General features: G+C 37.4%; 1 protein-coding gene across 2 annotated transcripts in view; it reads right to left on the reverse strand.

The window, feature by feature from the left end:
• The window catches only part of CEP162 (centrosomal protein 162), a 77,202-nt gene that overhangs the window by 43,265 nt on the left and 11,834 nt on the right, over positions 1–22,103 (reverse strand). The window contains exons 4-11 of one of the 2 annotated variants that reach the window (XM_006143369.3): positions 20,294–20,440; positions 19,517–19,700; positions 16,288–16,355; positions 14,544–14,662; positions 13,308–13,338; positions 12,439–12,555; positions 5,358–5,546; positions 3,451–3,532 (exon numbers count right to left, since the gene is read on the reverse strand). In XM_006143369.3, coding sequence (XP_006143431.1) covers positions 3,451–3,532; positions 5,358–5,546; positions 12,439–12,555; positions 13,308–13,338; positions 14,544–14,662; positions 16,288–16,355; positions 19,517–19,700; positions 20,294–20,440 — 937 coding nt within the window. The remainder of the gene's footprint in view (positions 1–3,450; positions 3,533–5,357; positions 5,547–12,438; positions 12,556–13,307; positions 13,339–14,543; positions 14,663–16,287; positions 16,356–19,516; positions 19,701–20,293; positions 20,441–22,103) is intronic. The other variant, XM_027769906.1, reaches the window with a different exon arrangement.

Genomic DNA, 22,103 nt, shown 5'->3' on the forward strand with positions numbered 1-22,103 from the left:
TGTTTACTAAATGGAATTAAAGTATTTATTTGAAACTCATGCAGTTATTTTGGTGATGCACATTTTCTGTGAAGTTTCTGAAGACTCCTCAAACTGTGATATTATGATATATGTTGCGTGTATACTACATACACATGTGTGTACATATATTATTTTCTGTCCATTGCTCCTGACTTATAACTATTTAGCCTTTTGTCCTTGGTTCTGAAGCTTCTCAAGGCAGGCCATAGAACTGATCATAAAGAAATTAAGATCCATCTGCATTCCAGAAGGGTCCTGCCCATAAAGGAGAAAGAAATGCCACAGAAGGGCCAAAAAGAACCTGGAGAAGCCTTGCTGGGTGTCCCCACTCAGTTTATTAGCATTAGTCAGAATTCCCTTTTGACTAATCACATTTCCACATGGTTGTCCATGCTTCCATCACGGCTATGCCATGACGTAGTCTCCATAAAAATCCCAAAAGGACAGGGTTTGTAGAACTTCTGGACAGTTGAACACATGGAGGCTTGCAGGAAGGACTTATCCTTGTGCTGGGAAGGTGGTACACCTCAACTACATGGGGATAAAGCCTGCAAGTGGGACCCCTTCTAGACTTTGTCATACATATGTCTTCATCTGGCTGTTAATTTGTATCCTTTAAAATATCCTTTACAATAAGCTGGTAAATGTAAGTATATTCCTGAGTCCTATAAGCCACTCAACAAAATTAATCAAACCCTAAGAAAGGATCTTGGGGATCACCCCCCAACTTGTAATTGGTTCATCAGATGTTCTGGAGGCCTGAAATTACAACTGATGTCTGAAATAGGAATAGTCACGTGGGACTGAGCCTTTAACCTGAGACCTGATGCTAGCTACTTAGAGATAGCCTCAGAACTGATTAGATTAGAGGTCACCCTGCTGGTATCTGTTGTATAACTGACCACTTTCTTGCTGGTGAGGGAAAATCCCTCATGTTTTGGGGTCACAGAGTGATCTGTGTTGTCAGTTTATGATGGGTGTCAAAAAGTTCATGGAAAATGTATATTATGAAAAAAGTATGCATGGACTTTACATTTTTTAAATACCAAAACAAATTCATACTTTTATTCCATTTTTCTGTGAACTTTTGAAGTCCCCTCCTATAGAAGGAGCAGTTGAGTTTGTTTTTCTTATTTAGACATACAAGTACAAAGCAAATCCTCCAAGGCATGGAATCAAGGGCTGCACAGAACAATATATTTCTAAGATAGTTTCTTCCTTAGGAGCAGAATAATGGCCTAATCAAGGAAAATGTCTTCACAAAGTATTTCCAAAGGCTTTCAAAGTTGCCACAGATTGTTATACTCCCCTCATAATTTTTCTTTCTGAATGGGGGTATCTATTGTAGTTCCACTATTACATATTGTGTGAGGGTGAGGAAGAACATAACTTTTTAATTCATCCATTGGCAGACAAGGGGGAGCCACACCAAACTTAATAGAGAGGACCCTGTGTTGTATGGAAATCCGAGGCCTCTAGGACCCAGTTAGCTAGATGGGCTCATAATAAATGTGAGCTGAAGTGATGCGACACTTCTGCGTTGGGGCAGTAAAAGAATACTTAAAAATATACTAAGTTGTTCTCTCCACAATACATGAACACCTTAAAATGATCTGCTGATGACAGAAGCAGCTTGGATCCCTAAATGTGTGAAGCAGAGCTCTAATCCGACTCCACTGACCCACATGTGATGATGAGCAAGAAATAAATTTTTGATGATGTTTAGCTACTAGGATTTCAAGCATTATAGTATAGCAGGTAAGATTATTTACCCTGAAACTTACTAAAGGTTTTTCAGAAATGTGTTCTGAAGATATATTACTGACATTACTATAATTACTGACTTTAATGTAAATGTACTTGTTTCCAGCTTTTAGACACAAATATAAAAATGTATGTTTTAGAATTCATATTCGGAAATGGTTTCTACCTTTAAGAACAAAAACTTATGTAAGAAAATCTCTTCAGTAACACTAACATACTCCTAATAGCAATGATGAGTTAGCCCAATATCCCCTTTAAAAATTCTAACTAGCACTACATATCAGTTGAAGAATACTAGACTTAGCACTCAGGTGTAAGTTGATTTCAGTGTAAGCTTGAAGCTTTGAAAGCCTCATTTTCTTTCAACTAGCACAAATGCAGAAATAAGGCCAATAAGTCAAGGCAAGTGAATTTATATGATGAAGATGTAGCATAAGAAGGGACTCTAAATAGGTCTATTAAAAATACATATTGACAGATGATCAGATGAATGGATAATATGCTATTTCATATAAATATTTTATGGAGATCAAAGAGCTGACAAAGAAGTGGTTTAGTCCATAGGCTGCCTATATTTCTTGGCTACAGTCATATGAGCTTGGCAATGACTTTACTCATTTTAACCTTTTAAACCTCAGTTTTCCCGTTGATAAAATAGGGATAATAATGGGCCATACCTCATAGAGTTGTTTGGTTAACTGAAATAATATATGTAAAGAACTCTGCACGGGACCTACCCATAGTAAACAAAAAAGTTAGCTGTTATCATCATCATCTGATTCTTGTGACATTTCCAGCATAAACTAGGTTTACTTTCTTCATCACTTGAATGATGGGGATATAAAGATGTCTGTCCTACCCGTGATAAATATCACGTGAGATACTGGATATGACATTATAAGTGCTACATGAATGCAAAGCTGTCTTATGACGAGGTTATTAGGATGTGCTATCCTGAACACGGAAGAATGACAGTGGGTTACACATACTTCCTCTAAATTGTATTGGAGCTGGAGGATTTTCATGACACTCATTTGTCTGTGACCACAGAATTCACCCTGTGAGACAATGGGCAGTCTATCACTAGTTGAAACTAACCAGTTTATAAAGGAGCAAATCTATAACTAATATACAGAATCGAATTCACTTTCCTGGGGCCAGCAGATGATTTGGTGATTAAGGTACTGGATTCGCACATGGCATAATCACAATTTGAATCCTGGACCTGGTGGCTTGAAAATCATGCTAAGTGCATGTACATGCACGCCCAAAAACCCAAGAGGAGAATGGAGAAGAAGGGACTGACGCCATTCCCCTAGGGGATGATTTCTTAATTTCCTTCACTCAGTCTCTTTCTCTCTCCAAGGAGCACATACACCCTATGGCAAAAATCTAAAAAGAAAAAAAATTAACTTTCTCCCTCATCATGAATCAAATGTCCCTGCACATTTGCTGAATATTAATTGAGAGAGGACAAATATAAAAAGGAGAGCACAGTGACTAGCAAGTAAGACTCATAGACTGTATATTAGCCACTAATCATTCATTAGGAATGATTACACAGAGCAAATCATTGTAAAAGTTACCAGTGACAAAACTATAAACAATTAAACAAAACCTCAATCAACCAATCCACTAGCACAATACATTCCAAAACATTCATACCTGACAGGCTGTAAATCAAAACCAATGACCCCAAAGGAATCTATTCTGATAGGTTTCATGAGCTCCTCTACTGTGGGAAGATCTAAGAACAGAAAAAAGTTTAAAAAAGTTAAATTAGAAACTGAAAATTTTATGTAAATTGCTTAATCTACATACCTAATACCAACAAAATTATAACTTGCTTGTACTAAGTAAATTCCCTTTGATATTTATCAGATACAGTCATGTACTCCAAAATGACATTTCAGTTAATGATGGAATGCAGTGGTTCCGATTATAACGAAGGTGAAAAATCCCTAATATCTACTGACATCATAGCAGAATCTACAACTCACATGTTTGTGGTGATGCTCATGCAAACAAACCTAATGCACTACCAGTCATATAAGAGTATAACAAATACAATTATGCATAGCACTGGTATTGATAATAAATGACTATGTTACTGGTTCATTTATTTACTGTACTATAGATTTTATTGTTATTTTAGGTATGCACCTACTTATAAAAAAAGTTTACTATAGGGGCCGGCAGGTGGCATGGTAGTTAAAGGCACTGGGCTCCCACATGGCCGACCATGGTTCAAGTCCCAGACCTAGCGGCTTCCTTTCTCATTTTCCCTCTCTCCCTTGCTCTGTTCCTCTCTGGTCAAATTAAAATAAATAAATGGATAAAGTTAAGTAAAATAGTTCTCTCTAAAAAAAGTTTACTATAAAACAATATGCTACGTTATACCAGCAGCAGCTTCATCTATTTTGTATTTACTGTATCTCTTGATTGCATCACTTCCTTTATGTTTGATTTAAACTTGTTTTGTACATCATGGCTCTTCTAGTGGAACAGATGTGAAGGTGGAAGACAATGATACTGGCAATTCTTACCTCCAGTGAGCCAAAGCTATGTGTGTGTTTGTGTCTTAGTTTTGAAAAACAAAGAAAAAGCTTTAAGTAAAAAAGAAATAAAATTAAATTTAAAAATGTTTTAGAACAAGGCTATAAAGAAAAATGATTGGTGGGGGGCTGGATCTGAGGCAGAGTGGTAACATGCTGCTCAAGAGGCTAGATTCCATATGGTGACAGATGTTCAAATCCCTAGCCTGGTTAGTCTGAAACACACTGGACATAGGTGAGAATGCCTACCATCTAATGGAATTGAGGGCTGATGGACAGGGATCATGGCGTGACCAGATCCTAGAGTAGGGTAATGTTCTACGCCTTTTCATTCGTTCCCTGCTCACTGACTTACCTAGACCAATTTCTAGTCCTGTAAGCTCCATTAATGGTAAGTACCCTATTATTACTTTGCTTTTCTACATTTAGATCTGTTTAAATACACAAATACCATTGTGTAACTACTATCTTCAGTATTCAGTGTAATAACATGCTACATGGGTTCATAGCCTAGGCGAATAAGCTATACCATGTAGCCTAAGTGTGTAGAAGCTATATTATCTAGGTTTGTACAAATGCACATGATGGTTTCGGACAACAAAATCACCTAATGACAGATTTCTTAGAATGTAATCCCACTGTGAAACAATGCAAGTCTATATATCAAATATATATCAACCCATACACACTTGCTAAGTACGTATCTAGTTGACCCCAAAATACTGGTCTCTACCAAAAATGAAGAAAAACTTTAATATTAATGTATATGTGAAAGGTAAGACATCAACTTAAGTGATTTCTTAATTTGTTCAAGGTGTATTAGATGAGGAACTGAAACTGTATTCTGTTCTTTGCTCTAACTTAATCATTAAACCAATAATTCCTGTATTTCATTTAAGTGAATCTTTTAAGTTAGAAAAAAAAATTACCACAGCAAACTGTATTTAAATTATACTGTTCCGGAGACTGTTTAGGGAGGGTCTCAGCTAATTCAAAGATGTAACTATCCATCTTTACCTGACTCAGTGGTAGAAACGTTTCTTGAAGACTCTTCATTTTCCTGATGATCTTTTACAGAGCTCTTGGTATTTTCCATTGCATTATTCTCAATTCTTTGTCCATCTGCATCTCCCAGAGAATGGGCTATATGACAATAAGCCTGATGTAGGGCTTCAATGTCACTGTTGCTTTGTCCATAAGAGACACCTGTTGAGATGAATGTAATTCCTAGGTACAATTACACCACAGATACATGAGAACGATAAAACACTAACATTATTCCTTAGTCTGTGAGGAATGGTGAACAAGGTTGTAGGACAATAGCAACATTATGGAAAAAGAGTTAAATACAAACCTGGGTAATCTGTAGCTGTAGCTTACCAGCACGACATCACAGCGGGTCTCATACCTCTACTCAGCAAGTTGAGCTGTGTCCTGACAAGGTCACTGTAAAATTTGACTTCACTAGTTATTGCCCTTTTCCTACCATCCTTAATGAAGCCCTCTGCCTTTGATAAAACTATTCTCAAATTTCCCAAACTAACAGGTTCCTTTGAAGGTCTCTACCACACCCTTACCACTATCATTTTCTCTTTTACTCTGCTTTTCTGTAATAGCAAACATCTTAGAGTCTGCATTTTTTCAATTGCAATTCACTCCTATGTTTCAAGGAGTATGTTTTAAGATCCTGCTAAAACTGTATCCTCAAAAACAATTTCCTAATAGCCAAACCTATCCACCTTTAGTTCTCTTTAACATGAGAGATGTTTGCCATTGTCCTTTTCCTGCATCCCTTCTTCTCCTTGATAGTCCAACCACTTTGATGGCTATGTTGTCATCTTTCATGGTCTATGGGTCAGCTCAGGGCTTTATCTTTGGTCTTTACTTTTTTTTTTTTTTTTTGCCCTGGCTAAATTCATCAAGATCCTTAGCTTCAACTTAATCTTTGTTACCTGTATGCTCATGATTCCCCAATCTGTCATTTGCCCTTACTTCTTCTGAATATCAAACTCTTAATAGACACCTAGATTGCCCTGTAAGTAAAATGCATATAATGTATCCCCAACTGAGTTCATTGTATTTCCCCATCAAAACTTGTTTTTCTACCAGTATTTCCTATTTTAGCTAATGGATCACTACTTACTCAGTAACCCAAAATAGAAACCTTGATGTCATCCTTCACTCTTCCTTCCCTATTAACCTTCTCTTCTCACCAACTGACAAACAAATTCTAGAAAAAAGAATTCAAAGAAGCCAATGACAATAATGATCTTGGATTTGAGTATTTTTTTACTCATTTTTGTACTTTCATTAATAATTTTCAAAATCAGGAAAAAGAATGAGTCACAGAAAAGTATGAAAAAGGAAAAGTAACAGAGTGTCCAGTCTCCTCTGAAGGCCCACTGGTGATCAATTAATGCTTAAAAATAGAACAGTATTTTGGAACCAGCAGATGGTGTAATGGTTATGTCACTGGACACCCACGTAGTCAATCACAGTTTGAGTCCTGGACCCAGTGACTTAAAAACTCATGCCAGGTGCATGTGCATGTGTGCCCAAGATTCTGAGAGGAAAATGGAGTAGAAGGGACTGTGGTATGGACATCCGCCCTGGGGGATGATGTCTCGCTTTCTGTCTTTCTGTCTCTCCAACGAGAGCACATGTCCTATAGCCAAAATCTCTCTTAAAAACAAACAAACAAAAAACCCCCTAGTATTTCATCTTACAGCTTCATCTTCCTCTATATACAACATAAAATAATGTACAACTGTGAAGAGCTATTTCAACTCTTAACAAAAGAAGTCGCTGAATGCCACATATAAAATTGGGTAAGAATGGATTACAATGAGAAGTCTTTCTAGTTAGGTAGCCTACTATCTAGAGCATATTCAATAACAAATTTACTTAAGTAAACTAAAAACAAAAAGGAGGAGGATGGTGTCAGTGCAGAATTGCCCACAGTTGGTCCAGCCTATGAACTGGTGGTTCCATGAGCTGGATTCCACGGGGCCGGTTGTGTGGTCTGAGTCCCAGATTCAGTGGCACACTGGGTGCATGTATGGGTGCTCAAAATCCCAAAGAAGGGAGAAATGGAGCAGGAGGAATTGAGGATGTAACCATTCCCCATGGTGGATACTGTCTCGCTTTTCCTATCTCTCTGTCTTTATGGTAAGGAACACGCTCTCTGGCAAATTAAAAACAAAAACAAAAAACTGCCAGTAGTCAGGCAGCAAAGATTTTCTTGAAGGTCATGAGGAAAAAGGTCTTGCCTGCTAAGGTGAACCTAACTTAAGGGGAAAATTAATTTTTATGTAAAAAAGAAGCAAGGTGCTTTTTTGCCTCCATAAAAATACCAGGAAATGGGACCAGCAGTTAGTGTAATGACTATGTCGCTGGACTCCTATGTAGTCGACCGCGGTTCGACTGGTGGCTTAAACTCACACTGGGCGTGTGTGCGTGTGTGCCCAAGATCCTGAGAGGAGAATGGAGGAGAAGGGATTGCGGCGTGGCCATCCCCCCGGGGGGTGATTTCTCACGTTCTATCTCTCTGTCTCTCTCTGTCTTTCTGGTGAGCGCATGCGCCCTATAGCAAAAACCTCTCAAAAAAAAAAAATAAATAAAAAGGAAAAAGAAGAAAAAAATAAATACCAGGATATTTTAGCATTCGCTGAGTACATAGAGACAAAATAACTTCAATGGTAAATAGTATAACTGAATGTTCATTCTAACTTAGCAAGAGGTGTCAGAAAGAAAGGGTTCTAGGCTTGAAAGTAACAAGAGAGCACACATGCAGAAAACAAAAATCTTAAAGTTAGAAAGTAGAAATGGAGGATAAAGAGCTATTATAGGCTGCTCAAAAAACAGAGCAGGCAAGGATACTTTTTTTTCTTTTTTCTTTTTTTTTTTCCGGAGAGGTTTTTGCTATAAGGCGTGTGCACTCGTCAGACAGAGACAGAGAGACAGAAAGTGAGAAATCACCCCCCAGGGGGGATGGCCACGCCGCAATCCCTTCTCCTCCATTCTCCTCTTGGGATCTTGGGCACGCACGCACGCACACACGCCCGGCATGAGTTTAAGCCACCGAGTCTGGGACTCGAACTGTGGTCGACTATGTGGGAGTCCAGCGACATAGCCATTACACCAACTGCTGGTCCCAAGGATACTTTTTTTCTAACTTGAGTCTTTAACTAAGAAATTTTGAAAATCATTTTATAGTCGTGTAAGTTAACCTTATTCTGATTTTATCAAAAGAAAAGTGAAGGGCTTACTTTCCTGCCTTTTACATTAAAAAGAGAGAACTCCAAGTAGTTATCCTATATACGATTGCATGTAAAATGCTCCTTATTTTTCAACTTCAGAAAATTGAGAAGTGTCAAATCCTGTTCTGCAGAGGTAAAGGTTTAATTTTGTGGAACACTATTGTCATCCTGGTAAGCACCCCAGTCACGTAGCCATAGACAAAATGGCATTTGCGTATGAGACAGACAGAAATATGTAAATATGCTAGATCTGGCTTGGTGTTAGAAAAACCTCAGTTTTATATTTATTAACCTCTTTAGTACAATGAACCACAAATAATTTCATAAGTAATATTACTACCAAAAGATAACCTTTGATAATGTTACACCTAAACTTAACTTGCTTAATACCAGAAGAAACATGGCAAAACAAAACATTAAGAACTTTCAGTTCCTAAACCAAGTTCAAATGATGATTTGAAGACTTTTAAGTGTATTTTTGAAATACAAGGTAAATTCAATACCCTACAGACAATATTTTCTATACATCATGCCTTGAGATTCTTTATTATAGCTTGTACTTTAATATTTCCTTAATGCCAAAGGGTACATGCATGCATGTGAGAAACAAAGAAAAGAGAGAAAGAGAGAGAGAAGTTCTCCCCAATGGCACATTATCACGCCACAATCCCGGGCATGCACATGCGTGCCTGGCAAGTTTCCAAAGCTGCCAGGGCTGGAACACATACCATGGTTGGCCTTGTGAAATCCAGCTTCCTCTGTCAGCTCCAAATCTTGTACTATTGATTTAAATCATTACAATTATAGAATTGCTACTGCTTATTGAATTTTTTTTTTTGAGGAGATAAGAGAGAGAGAGACAGAGAGGGAAAAGAAAAATGGAGGAACACATTTTTGAGAGCCCTGCTGCCATGTCATGATGCTCATGCTCGAGCCCCGTTAGCTAGGAGCACAGGCATGCTCCATTGAGCCTGGCCTGTTCATTCTGTGGAAACCAACTTGGGCTTCTCATGAGGTTTTAGCCACCACCTTGTGACACGCTCCCACTTGTGCCACCATGGCTGGACTTACTCAATTTCTCAATGTACTGGGCAATTATTTCAGGTAACCACTGTAAGCCTCTTTTTAAATAAGAGGAAAAAAGCTTAGAGGCATTAAATGTCCAGTGTCACACAGCTGGTAACTGGCATGGCTAGAAAAATGAATCCTGATCTATATGATAATAAAGCTCATCCTCTACTATCTTCCAGTAATTGACTAATCAAATTGTTTTAGAGTCACTGATGTTTAAGAAATAAGACCAAAAGGACTACAGATTTATATAACTGCTTGGATTATCTTAATAAGATTTTTACTTTCAGCAATATATTATTTATAGCTAAGTTTTTTTTGTATAATTTAAAGCAATGGTTCTCATACTGTGCTTTAAAAAAAATCTAGTTTTTCAGAGAAAAATCTTAGGTTTCACAGATATTGGACTGAAATCCCTATTTAAATTATACCTTAAAAATTAAAAATTATGGGGCTGCCAGATAACTGAGGGGTTGTATCACTGAACTTCCACATGGCCAACTGCAGTTTAAGTCCTGGACCCAGTGGCTTGAAAATCACACTAGGTGTGTGTGTGTATGTGTGCCCATCCCCCCTGGCGGGTGATTTCTCCCTTCCCTCTCACTGTTTCTGTCTCTCTTTCTCTCCAGTAAGCACACACACCTTAAGGCAAATACCTCAAGGAAAAAAAAAAAACTTAAAAATCATAATAGAACCTGAAATGCTACTCAATGTGACATTGATGTAATTGTAATATTTTAAGACATATAACTGTAATAATTTTGGTAACTTTTGTCTTTTCATTTCCTTGTAGTTATGCACATCCTAAGATAGTTCTTGGCCATTGTGCATACATCTGAGTTTCCTATAACATACTGTTGATCTAAAAAGTTGTAGTTCTATACTGGCCTTTTAAAAGAATTCATGTCTGCTTTCAGTTTTACTAAAAACTGTGGAAGAGGTCAGGGTATCACAGTACAAATGACAAAGTTACTTGAATCAAGAGTTATAAGGCTGAGGGACAGCCATGCTCTTCACACATTTTTATTATGGTTAAATACTCAGTTGGGCAGCAAATGTCTCAATAAGAAAATTGTCATCATTTTTATTTTAAGAGAGAGATTTTTGCTATAGGGCGTATGTGCTTGCTGGACAGACAAACCCAGAGAGACAGAAAGTGAGAAATCACCCCTGGGGGGATGGCCATGCTACAATCCCTTTTCTTCCATTCTCCTCTCTTGAGCATGCACACACACATGCCCTGTGTGAGTTTCAAACAATCAGTCCGGGACTCAAACTGCGGTCGGCTACGTGGGAGTCCAGTGCTGTAACCATTATGCCATCTACTGGTCCCTAGTTGTAATTTTTAAACTTTCATATTTTTACTCTGAAATGAAAATATATGAAACAAGTGAAAATACCAATAATTCTTGGAAGGACAGTGACTAAAAATAAGCGATTTAACTAGACATTGTAGTTTGGGTCCTCTTTTTTTTTTTTTTTTTTTTTAAATCCGGTTGCTGATTATATGGGTATGTTCCATGTTTGAAATTTCATTAAGTTGCTGGGCTGACTCTGTAGTGCCATCATTAAGTGCTGGGCATAGGAAGCTGGGTCCCATATAGCTGACCATGATTTGAATTACGGCCCAAGCAGCTTGAAAAACATGCCAGGCACATGAGTGTGCGTGCCCCAAATCCTGACAAGATGGAGATGAAGGAAAAAGGAGTGTGGTAGACCATGATCCATGGGAGGGATGGGGCAGTGGGGAGTGTTCTCTCACTCTCTGCTCTGGATACATGCTCTACGGCAATTAAAAAACAAAAGAAAAAGAATCATTAAATTGCATTATTTATGATATATGGAGTTGTCTACAGTTATTTTACATGTCAATAAAAAGTAAAAAATAAAATAAAAAGATAAATAAAAACCAAATGAAGCTGATTTTTAGAGTTGGTTAGAGCTTTCTATTGTTCTTTTTGTCCAAGCATCTGAATCAGTTTAGTTGACTAATATCCTGGGACTGCAAAGCAAGCTTAATAAAAAGTTCCCACTTACAACTATTTATGTGGTAAGTCAAGAATATTCTTATACAACACATTAAAAATAAAATATATAAACACACTAAAGGCTGATAGTGACAGGAAGATGTAACAATCTCTGACTAAAAAATTTTCCAAAATCCATTATTCTCATTATTTTTATAGGGAAATGTCACAAATGCCAGCTTCTTTATTTATTCTGGTGAAGTACCATTTTACCTATATACAAAGTTCTACGTAAGATTTAAATTTGGGATAAGGGGTCTACTGCTTTAATAAAGTTTGAAAAGGCATTGTGTCAAAGACACATACAAACTTTAGGAAAGTCTAGTTGATCCCAGACATTTCAGTATTTTGGAATTTGACTCACCTCTTTCCTACAGAGAAAGAAATATGCAAAAGCACAGTAAGACCAAAGGCCCATTTCCCCTACACACGTCAAATTTAACAGAATACTCAGGAGGGGCTCAGGAAACTAGATAATACTCACCTACACTGCTATACTTTGTATCAACAGCATTCATTCATTAATAAGCAGTCATCTGAAATCACACTTACTGGCCTACTCACATTAAGTGGCATTATAAGTAAACTCTGATGATTTAAACTGCTAAATATGATAGAAAAATGAAGGGATTAAAGGTCTTATTATCCATATGGTTACTATCTAGATTTCCCTAGGAATTAGGTCACTTATTTCAAAGCATTCTGTATCTACAGAATGGGCAGTTTTTCAAACACCTTTACCTGTTTCTATCATTTCACTATCAGCCATTTCAGGTAGGGCCTTTGGTTTTGTTGTTGCTTTATCTTGTTCATCAAGGTTGACCTCTGCAACAGACTCTAATGAATCAAGCAGCACAACTGGAAAAATATGAAAGAAAAATATATATAAGGAATGTAGAGAAATTTCTGTGGTCCCTGTGAGCTAATAAAATGATTTACTCATATGTAATCATTATCAAATATAAATGTTTACATATATAAATAGCAACGTAGTCTTTTTTCTTTTTTGGAGAGGTTTTCACTATAGGGCGCGTACGCTTGCCAGACAGACAGAGAGAGAAAGAGGACAGAAAGCGAGAAATCCCCCCCCTAGGGGGGATGGCCACGCCACAATCCCTTCTCCTCCATTCTCCTCTCAGGATCTTGGGCACGCACACACATGCGCCCGGTGTGAGTTTAAGCCACTGGGTCAAAGACTCAAACCGCGGTCGACTACGTGGGAGTCCAGTGACATAGCCATTACGCTAACTGCTGGTCCCAATGGCAACGTAGACATAGACACGCACACACACACACACACACACACACACACAGAGAAAACAAGCATAATTTTCTTCCGGTGTATGAGAAAGCAGGGAAACATCAACATACACACCCCTGCTTGTATACAGGTCTAATGTACGTTTATAATGTGGAAGACAGAGGGCCTGAGGAAAATAACTAATATAATAGGATGGATTCAAGATGGGCCTATTAGGAAAAGCTATAAACTAATTTCTTAGAAATATTTAAACACAAAGATAAATCATGATTTATTCAGAATTATTTAGATGAAATTGTAAAGTCTACTTTTTACCCAACTGAAATATGTAAACATACAGAATAGTTACCATTAGCTAGCATGCCAGTTTTCTCTTCTTCCTAAATTAAAAGAGGAAAGTGATTACGTTTGGACACCAAAAATTACATAAATTGGTCACATGTAAACAGTAACAGCTTTTGAAAACCAGTGCTTTAGTCCACGATAAAAAGTCAGGAACCGTAATTTCCAGGTTTTCTCCACCACTTCCATTCATCAATAATTCTTCAAGACTAGAGAGACTATAGCTCTGAGAGAACTTCTAAATGTTCTAAATTAACTTAGACATTAATAAGTCTTCCTTAAAGCATCTAGTAACATCTGCTTGTCTACCTTTGCTCAAAAGGTTCCTGTTCTGAACTGCAACACAATGGAGCTAATTTACACACAAGTCAAGCAATTGTAACATTCCTGATCAATTTTCTTTTAATGTTTAAAATTCATGGCCAAAAATACTTTATACTCATTGTTTCATTTACATTTCCAAAGGTATAATTTTCAGGAAGGCAGACCATCAAGTAAATGGCAAGGTAGATAAAGTACTTCAACACTTTAGGGTCCCTGAGAACCATATCATAGTCTATAGGCTCATCCAATAACAGAGCTTTAATCCCTTACCATTTTGATTCTGACCCATATAGATCTCTATGAGGTTTCTACATTTAGTTTGATGCATTTTTAAACATTTTCTGCTTGTTTTGGGGACAAGCAGATGGCATAGTGAGTTACATTGTTGGACTTCTACATTGCTGACCAGTTTCAGTCCTGGACCTAGTAGCTTGAAAATCAGGCAAGGCCCATGTGTGTGCATGCCCAAAGTCCCAGGAGGTGAATGGAGGAGAAGGAACTGTGGTGTGGCCACCCTCCTGGGAGGTGATTTCCCATTTTCCCTCTCGCTGTCTGTCTTTTTCTCTCTGGTGAGTACATGTATCCTATGGCAAAAACCAACCAAACAAACAAAAAACTAAAAAAAATAGTATTGAAATTTTAACTATATTTTCAATTTCCAAGGCTTAACTTAAGGAAATTATTTGGCAAAAGAAATTCCTTATAAAGTCGTCAACTGTCCTGATTTTTCATTAAGATTTCTATAAAGGCAACATCCCAAGTTTAAAAAAAAAAAATTAACTGAGTGTCAAGATACCTTAAAGTTTACAATGACAAGACTATGAAGAACTCCTATTCTGCGCTCCTCCTATGACAACTGTCAACCAAGTAGATGAAAGAAGTTGCAAAACTGTCAAATATATAATTAATTGATGTATACCTGTTTGGGTACATTTATTTTTTCTGGTTTGGAATTTTCTTTGGAATGAATCTCTTCGTCTTTAGTAGTTAAATGTACATCAACATCTTCCTCATCTTCAAAGTCATCACTGTAATTTTCTGAAGAAAATAATATTGAAAGTACAAGGATCACTCTGTCAAAGTCAGATTCTAGGAAAAGATTGTTATTTCCAAAAGAAGTCTGCATAAGAATAATTTATTGAAATATAAAATCAAGATATCTTTAAAGAACATTTTTTTTTTTAATGGCAAGGATTTAATGAGAGTTCAACTTGTAAGACTATCTTAGGTTCATTTGGTTGATTTTTTTTTTGTATTTTGAAATAATTTTAGGAGTTTCAAACACAGGTGTATTAATTTCTTTCATGAGAGAGAAAAAGAGGGAAAGCAAGAGAAAGACAGGAACCCTTGACAAGGTTTTAGCACATGGCGATCTCCCCCAACTCTCTAGCCAGCCGGGTGATGAGTACACCTGCAGTGTGTCCTGCACGCTCAGGTGAACCTGGGACCTGAACCCTGGGTCTTCCCATATGGCTCCAGCATCAAACAGTGGCACCCTATGGTCTGTGTGATCAAAGCTAGGCTTGAGTTTAATGCTTTTCATCTTTTCTATTATTAGCCAACTAAAAATTTCTAGAACTGTCCAAAAGACCTTAAATCACCTTTAATTTTTAATATTTAGGTTGTTTTAAATGACAAAAATCTCTAATTTCTTACTTATACAATGCAGCACTTTTGTAAAATCTTGACACTCTTGAAAAGGTTGAGTTTTGCTTTTCATTATTTTTTTCTGTCTGTGCAGGCAACTATACTGTAAGGCTTCTACAGTACTTACAAAAGACCTCTTTCTAACCCTTCCTTCAGATAAATACTGGTCCTAAATGACCTCTGCTATTTCTCAATCCTGGGCACTGAAACCAAGACCCCATTTGGGGTGTTGTCTCTCTCTCTTTCTCTATCATAAAAGAAACAAACTTTATGGTGGCCAGCAGGTGGCATAGAGGCTAAGATTATGGACTCCCACAATACTGACTGTGGTTCAGGTCCTAGACCAGGCAGCTTGAAACTCATGCTGGTCACTGTGTGTGTGTGTGTGTGTGTGTGTGTGTGTGTGTGTGTGCCCAAAATCCTGAGAAGAGAATGGAGGAGAAGGGATTGTGGTATGGCTATCCTCCCTGGGGGATGATTTCTTGCTTTCTGTCTCTCTGTCTCTCCTGCAAGCGCACACTCCCTACAGCAAAAATCTCTCTTCAAACCAAACCAAACCAAACTGAAAACATGACCTGTCCTACTTTCAGCTATAGAACCAATGGCAAGTCACAAACACTCCTCACCTCATGTTGTTAAGAAGATTAAGAGTTAAAGTGTTTAAGAGAGTTGGGGTAGGGGGTTGGCAGGAAGACAAAAGACGAAAAAAGGTCTACCTCTGTACCATTATAATTTGGAAGACTTTGTCCTGGCTTTACAGATTCCCACAGTTCTGGTACAGAAAATTTTTTCTCTGCCTTCCTAATTTGTCTACTGAACACACAACAAATGAAGCAGTGGTTTACTTTTTATAATTTTTTAGTAGTTCAGATTTCAACACTAACAACCCAACTCTACCTGCTCAAAGCTCTTAGCAAAGCTATGAGATTTTCTTTTTGTTTTTCTCCTGTCAATGTCTGTATTAAAAGCATTATTATCTTTTCAAATATCAGACATTTTCAAATCAATGAAATTACCTGCCAGTTGTTCATGTTTTGATTCATTCTCATGCTCATCTTCAGTCAGTTCTATATTGGCTTCATTACTGGAAAAAAATATTTAGTTTAGTATTATATACTAGTATATTTTCATTTGATACTTTGTGCATATTTAAGAAAAAACCTCTTAAATTATATATTTCTTCTATACTACTCTTGTTCAATCAAAAGCTAAACATTAGGGGGACCAGCAGATGGCATACTGCTTGTGTCACTGGACTTTCACGTAGTTGACCGTAGTTCGAGTCTTGGACCTGGCAGCTTAAAACTATAGAAGGCACACGCACATGCATGCCCAAAATCCCGAGAGGAGAATGGAGAAAGGACTGCAGCGTGGCTATCCTCTCTGGGGAGTGATTTATTGCTTTCTGTCTCTGTCTGGTGAGCACACATGCCCTATAGCAAAAAAAATCTCTCTTAAAAAAAAAAGCTAAACATTAGGGAGCTACAAAGAAAATATTTTGAAAAACAAGGATCTTCAAAGACTAATTAAAGTTGCAGAAGTAACACAAAAGCAAAAAATGTTGAGGGTAGGCTCCACACATTGAGCTCTCCTCCCTCTTTCTTCACCTCATCACCTTGACACACGTCTGCTTGTCCGGCTAGGCCTCAGGAATATCATGTAAGCATTCCCTTACCTCATGAACTCAGCTTGTGGCTGGGGCTGTTCTGGAGGCACGCACCCCTCTTCTACTTCAACATGCCCAGCTCAGAGGCACTAGATTATTGTACAAGCTCTAGCAGCTTCTCTAATCAATAAGCTGACCATTGTCATCCTCAAACAGTGTCTGTAGGATCCCTGCTGTGGAGTAGGGAGTTTGTGCTGACCTCACAGGTGATGTACAGCCCCTGATCTTAACAAATGTGAGCCTATATTCATGGCAGCATGGACCTTCTCTGCCCGGCTGTCAGGGGACCACTCCTATCTTACATAAGTGAATTCATGTCTTCCCCGCTGGATCTCCGGGTATGTTTTCTGGAACTAATAAACATTACAGGCAAGTCCTCTCAGTTTTGGGGCTTCCCCCATACAAATGCCATATTTCTTAAGTTTATGTATAAATATAAATAATTTTATACATAAATATGTAAATTTACATAATACAACCCAGATATTCCCTCTATACTGAAGATTAGAATGGACTAAAAGCTATGAGAACCAGTAAAGTCTATGTGGGGGCTAGAAAAAAAGTCAAGATCAGCATTTACATGCAAATAAGCAATCTGATCCTGAAATGGAAACTGAATAGTCCCTTAAGCTAAGAAAAACTCAACAAGGGGACAAAGGAGCTTGGAAATATTTTATTAGGTCATTGGGAAAGTCATGACATGTGTTTCTATGCAAAAATGCATCATGATGACCCAATACTAATTTATGTACTTTCTTTCTTGCTAGCTTGCTTTATTTTTGTAGAATTATTTTATTTAATATTTATTTATTTATTTATTTATAACTGAACCAGAGAGGGACAGAGAGAGAGAGAAAGCAAGCCACCAGGTCTGGGACTTGAACCGCAGTCGGCCAGGTGGGAGTCCAGCATCTTTAACCACCAAGCCACCTGTAGACCCCAATGTACTTCTTTCTTTGAGACCAAAGAATCGGTTCTACCTTTTTCAGTTGATCAACCCTATTGGGAAATGAACAGACCCATGAAACTGCATGACTATAATAATAGTAATAATGAGCTGACAGAAAAGTCACGATGCATTTTTTTGCATAGAAAAACAGAAAAAATAAGTCATGATTTTTCCAACAACCCAACAGCAAACACCGAATATTGCATCCTCAATGCTATGCTGCACTCTAGCCAGCCTTTTCTAGAACAGAAATACCAATAGTTAAAAACACTGTTAAGAAATAAGAAAATGTAAGAAATATACAAAGGAGCAACAATTTGCGGTCAACAAACCTGTGCACGCTGATCTGTGCTGTCATGGTCGGGAGAGGTGACTGCCATGGCCCTGAATGTTCCTGTACATTTTTACTGGGTATGCCAAAAAGGCAAGGCTCTATTTTTTACCAAGCCATTTCTTGGGGTTGTGTTTGCAGTGAGCAATCTTGAGCGATGAGGTACTATTTCTGCCCAAGTGCAAGCTTCTCTCTGCTTAGAAAAGCAGTAGCTTTCTCAAGCTCAGTGTTCCTCTCCTGTAACAGTTCTCTGCTAGTTGCAGACATCTATCTTGAATCCTCTGCCTTGTCCCTGTGGGACTCATGGGGCATGGGGAACCAATGCTAATGAACATGACTCTAGGGGTACTCCTTGTGTTGTGTGAGAAGTAAGGTTCTTTATTTTTGACCCAGGAATCTCATGTCTCTTGTCAACATTCATGAAACTGGAAGGCTAACTTGCAAGCTCGTAAGTACAGTAAAAATCACACCCTGTACAGTTCGCATCAGTAAATGGATTGCTTTCCCTCCTGTCTAGAAGAAACAATCATCTTGAGGAGACTAGTAACTCCAGTAACCAGAGGTCATGACCCTTAACTTAATTAAACTTTTGGATTTCAAAATCCTAAATAAAATTGTAATCTGCTTTCCAGATTTTAAAAATTACAAATTTAAATTGCAAATGAAAATTACATGGGTAACTAAACTAAGGAGATCAAAGATCTCAGGTTTTGCAAAGGCCTTGAGAACAGTGATGGTCTATGGTAATTATGAGAAGACCAGCTCAGTCAACTGGCAGGATTCCTAGCATAGAAGAGGTTTTCTGTCAACACACATCAAAGCAGAACAAAGACCAAACTTGTCTTTGCTCCCTGGTTCCCACTTTCCTTTCTGTTCCTTTTTTTTCCCCTGAGTTGATAACAGTAATCTGGCCTTTCTTATTTACTTATAATTAATAAAAAAGACTGTTCTTGTTTTAAGAGATAATTGAAAACACTGCCTCCAAATATCTGAAGTTAATTTTTGCAAAAATCTTGAATATAATCAGAGTAATTAATAAGTTATCAACTCGTATCCCTCACATTTCTTATCATTTGTTCCTAATCTGCTTAGACGTTCCACTGTCTGACATACAAATCAATATATTCTCTTAATCAGTAAAAAAACTCTGACTATAATAATGAACAGAGATTGCAGTTTAAAAATAAGACTTAATTTTGCCTGTTATATTTACTTACTTAAGTCTATGCACATATCATCCTTCTAAAAATATAGAAAAACACAAAAATCATTTAGTAGTTGATGTTGTATTAACTTTACCTGTGTAATGCTTTAAAATGTGCAGAGTCATGAGAATCCAGTTCCTTATTTAATCTTGAATAATCGATGGAAGATGTCAAGCCCTTCTCAAGCCTGGCAAAAAATTGCTCTTTCTCTTCTTGTTCTTCTAGTGTGTCCAATCCCAATCCAACAATACTATGATTAAGCTCAGAGACTATTTGTTCTAAACGAAAAGTACAAATACATTGTATTAGTATAAAGAATTCTGATAAAAGTAATTTTATTGATGCTTTCTGATATTATATAGTAAATTAAAATAACTTTAAATACTTAATATCTTACCCACAAAATTCAGATTCAAAATCAGTAACATACAGCTAAACCTTCTCTAGGGTTGTAAATCTTTTTTTTTTTTTTTTTTTAATAGGGGTGTGTGCACTCACCAGAGAGAGACAGAAAGGAAAAGTGAGAAATTACCCCTTGGGGGATGACCATGATCCCTCCTCTCCTCCATTCTCTTGAGATTTTGGGGCATGCACACACATGGACCTGGCATGATTTTCAAGCTGCTGGATCTGGGACTCAAACCATGGTTGACCATCTAGTGCCTAACCACCACACCACTTGCTGGCCCCTAGAGTTGTAATTCTAAACATCTAGGAAGACAGAAAATCTATCTACATGCTTCAGTCAAAAAAGGTCCAAGATAGCCAAGTTAATTTTTGTAAAATTTCTGAATATAAGCATTAATAATTTAAATAATTAATATATTAGATTATTAATAATTTATTAACTCATATCCCTCACATTTCTTACCATTTGTTTCTAAGCTGTCAATACTTAAGATAGAGGTTCCACTGCTCTTAAGTAATTGAATCTTTTCAGCTGCATCATCTTCTATTTCCATAACAGGCTGAGAAGTCTTCTTTGTTTTCAAATAACTTACATTTGTGCCAGGCCTTCCTAGGAACAGGATTTAATATAGCTGGATATTTAGGTTTAGAGAATTGTTTTGACTACTATGATAACATAATAATACCTTTACACTAATTTTGTGCATAGTTACTATAAAATAAAGCTGCTTTATTAGCTTAAAAAAACCATCACCTAAAATTCAAAAAAATTTTAATTCCATTTTATTTCAGTACTTCTTATTAAACAGAGTATTTCAAAAATTTGCATAACAAAACAAGATTTTTGGAAATTACTTTGAAACACAAGTATTTCAGTATTCCACACCACTTTAAAGAAGACCTACTTTCCTGCTTTCTTCAACCTGCTCTTTAGTTTCGTTTCCTTAGAGTGTTTTTACTACTTGACTTTTTAGTGCCCTTTTTTTTTTTTTTTTTTGAGAGGTTTTTGCTATAGGGCACGTGTGCTCACCAGAAAGACAGAGAGAGACAGGGAGACAGAAAGCGAGAAATCACCTCCCAAGGGGAATGGCCACACCACAATCCCTTCTCCTCCTTTCTCCTCTCGGGATCTGCGTGCGTGCCCAGTGTGAGATTAAGCCACCGAGTCCAATACTCGAACCACAGTCCAGTACATGTGACATAGCCATTACGCTAACTGCTGGTCCCTCTGCTTGACTCTTAACACTGTTGGAAACAGACTATGAATGCCATGAACCAGTATAATAAAACACAATGAGGAAGTAAGGAAAATAACAGGGGCTAGACAAGATCAATTAAGGACAGTAACAGGGGCCAAACAAGACCCTATCTGTATACACATCATTTTAAGAAAATAGAAGCATCGAAAGACCTTTCAAAGTCACTATTTCTTTTTTTTTTTTTTAAGAATTATTTTATTTATTTATTTATCTATTTATTTTAACTTGACCAGAGAGATAAACATAGAGAGAAAGTGAGAAAGCAAGTCACCAGGTCCAGGACTTGAACTGTGGTTGGCCATGTGGGAGTGTCCCAGCGCCTTAACCACCATGCAACCTGCTGGTCCCTCAAAGTCATTATTTCTAAACCACTGGAAATAGTGGCTCCATGAAGAAGAGATTCTCACAGTAGGATATGCATGAATTGTTAGGGCAGTGGGATCATTCATTATCTCTCACAGCATTTCGAATTTGAAATTTTCTCTCAAGTTTAATTCATATTAAACATTATAAGTGTCTTATAACTAATGAGATATTAGATGGTATTAAGGGATTATTGATACTTCTTGGACAACAGTATGGTTATATTTTTAAATGAAAGTTCTTTTTTGGAGAAACTTTGAAATATCTGTAGATAGCAGTGATATGCTTTGGGAGATTCCTTTCACATTCCAGTGTGGGGAGAAATGGAGGAGAGTAAGAGGGGATATAGTAAGGAAGGATGTCTGAGGAGCTGAGGAGACAAGTGGAAAGCCTCAAAGCCAGGAGATTGCCAGGTGTGTAGAGAGTTTCGAGGCCGGTGTATTTACACTGGCATAAGCATGGGAAAGGTACTGAGAAGTCAGGGAGAAGGCAGCAGCTTTTAGGACGAGTGACATGAGAAGCTACTAGAGGCAGAGGTGGTTATGATATGTGGATGAAAAGATTTTTGGTATAAAGCTCCAGGAACTCAGAAGTCAAGTTGTTAGAGGAATTAGTTATATGGTTAATAAAGTCACATCACCAAGAATGAGA

Source organism: Tupaia chinensis, unplaced genomic scaffold, assembly GCF_000334495.1.
Source record: "Tupaia chinensis unplaced genomic scaffold, TupChi_1.0 Scaffold000097_1, whole genome shotgun sequence".
In the NCBI taxonomy this organism is placed as follows: Eukaryota; Metazoa; Chordata; class Mammalia; order Scandentia; family Tupaiidae; genus Tupaia; species Tupaia belangeri.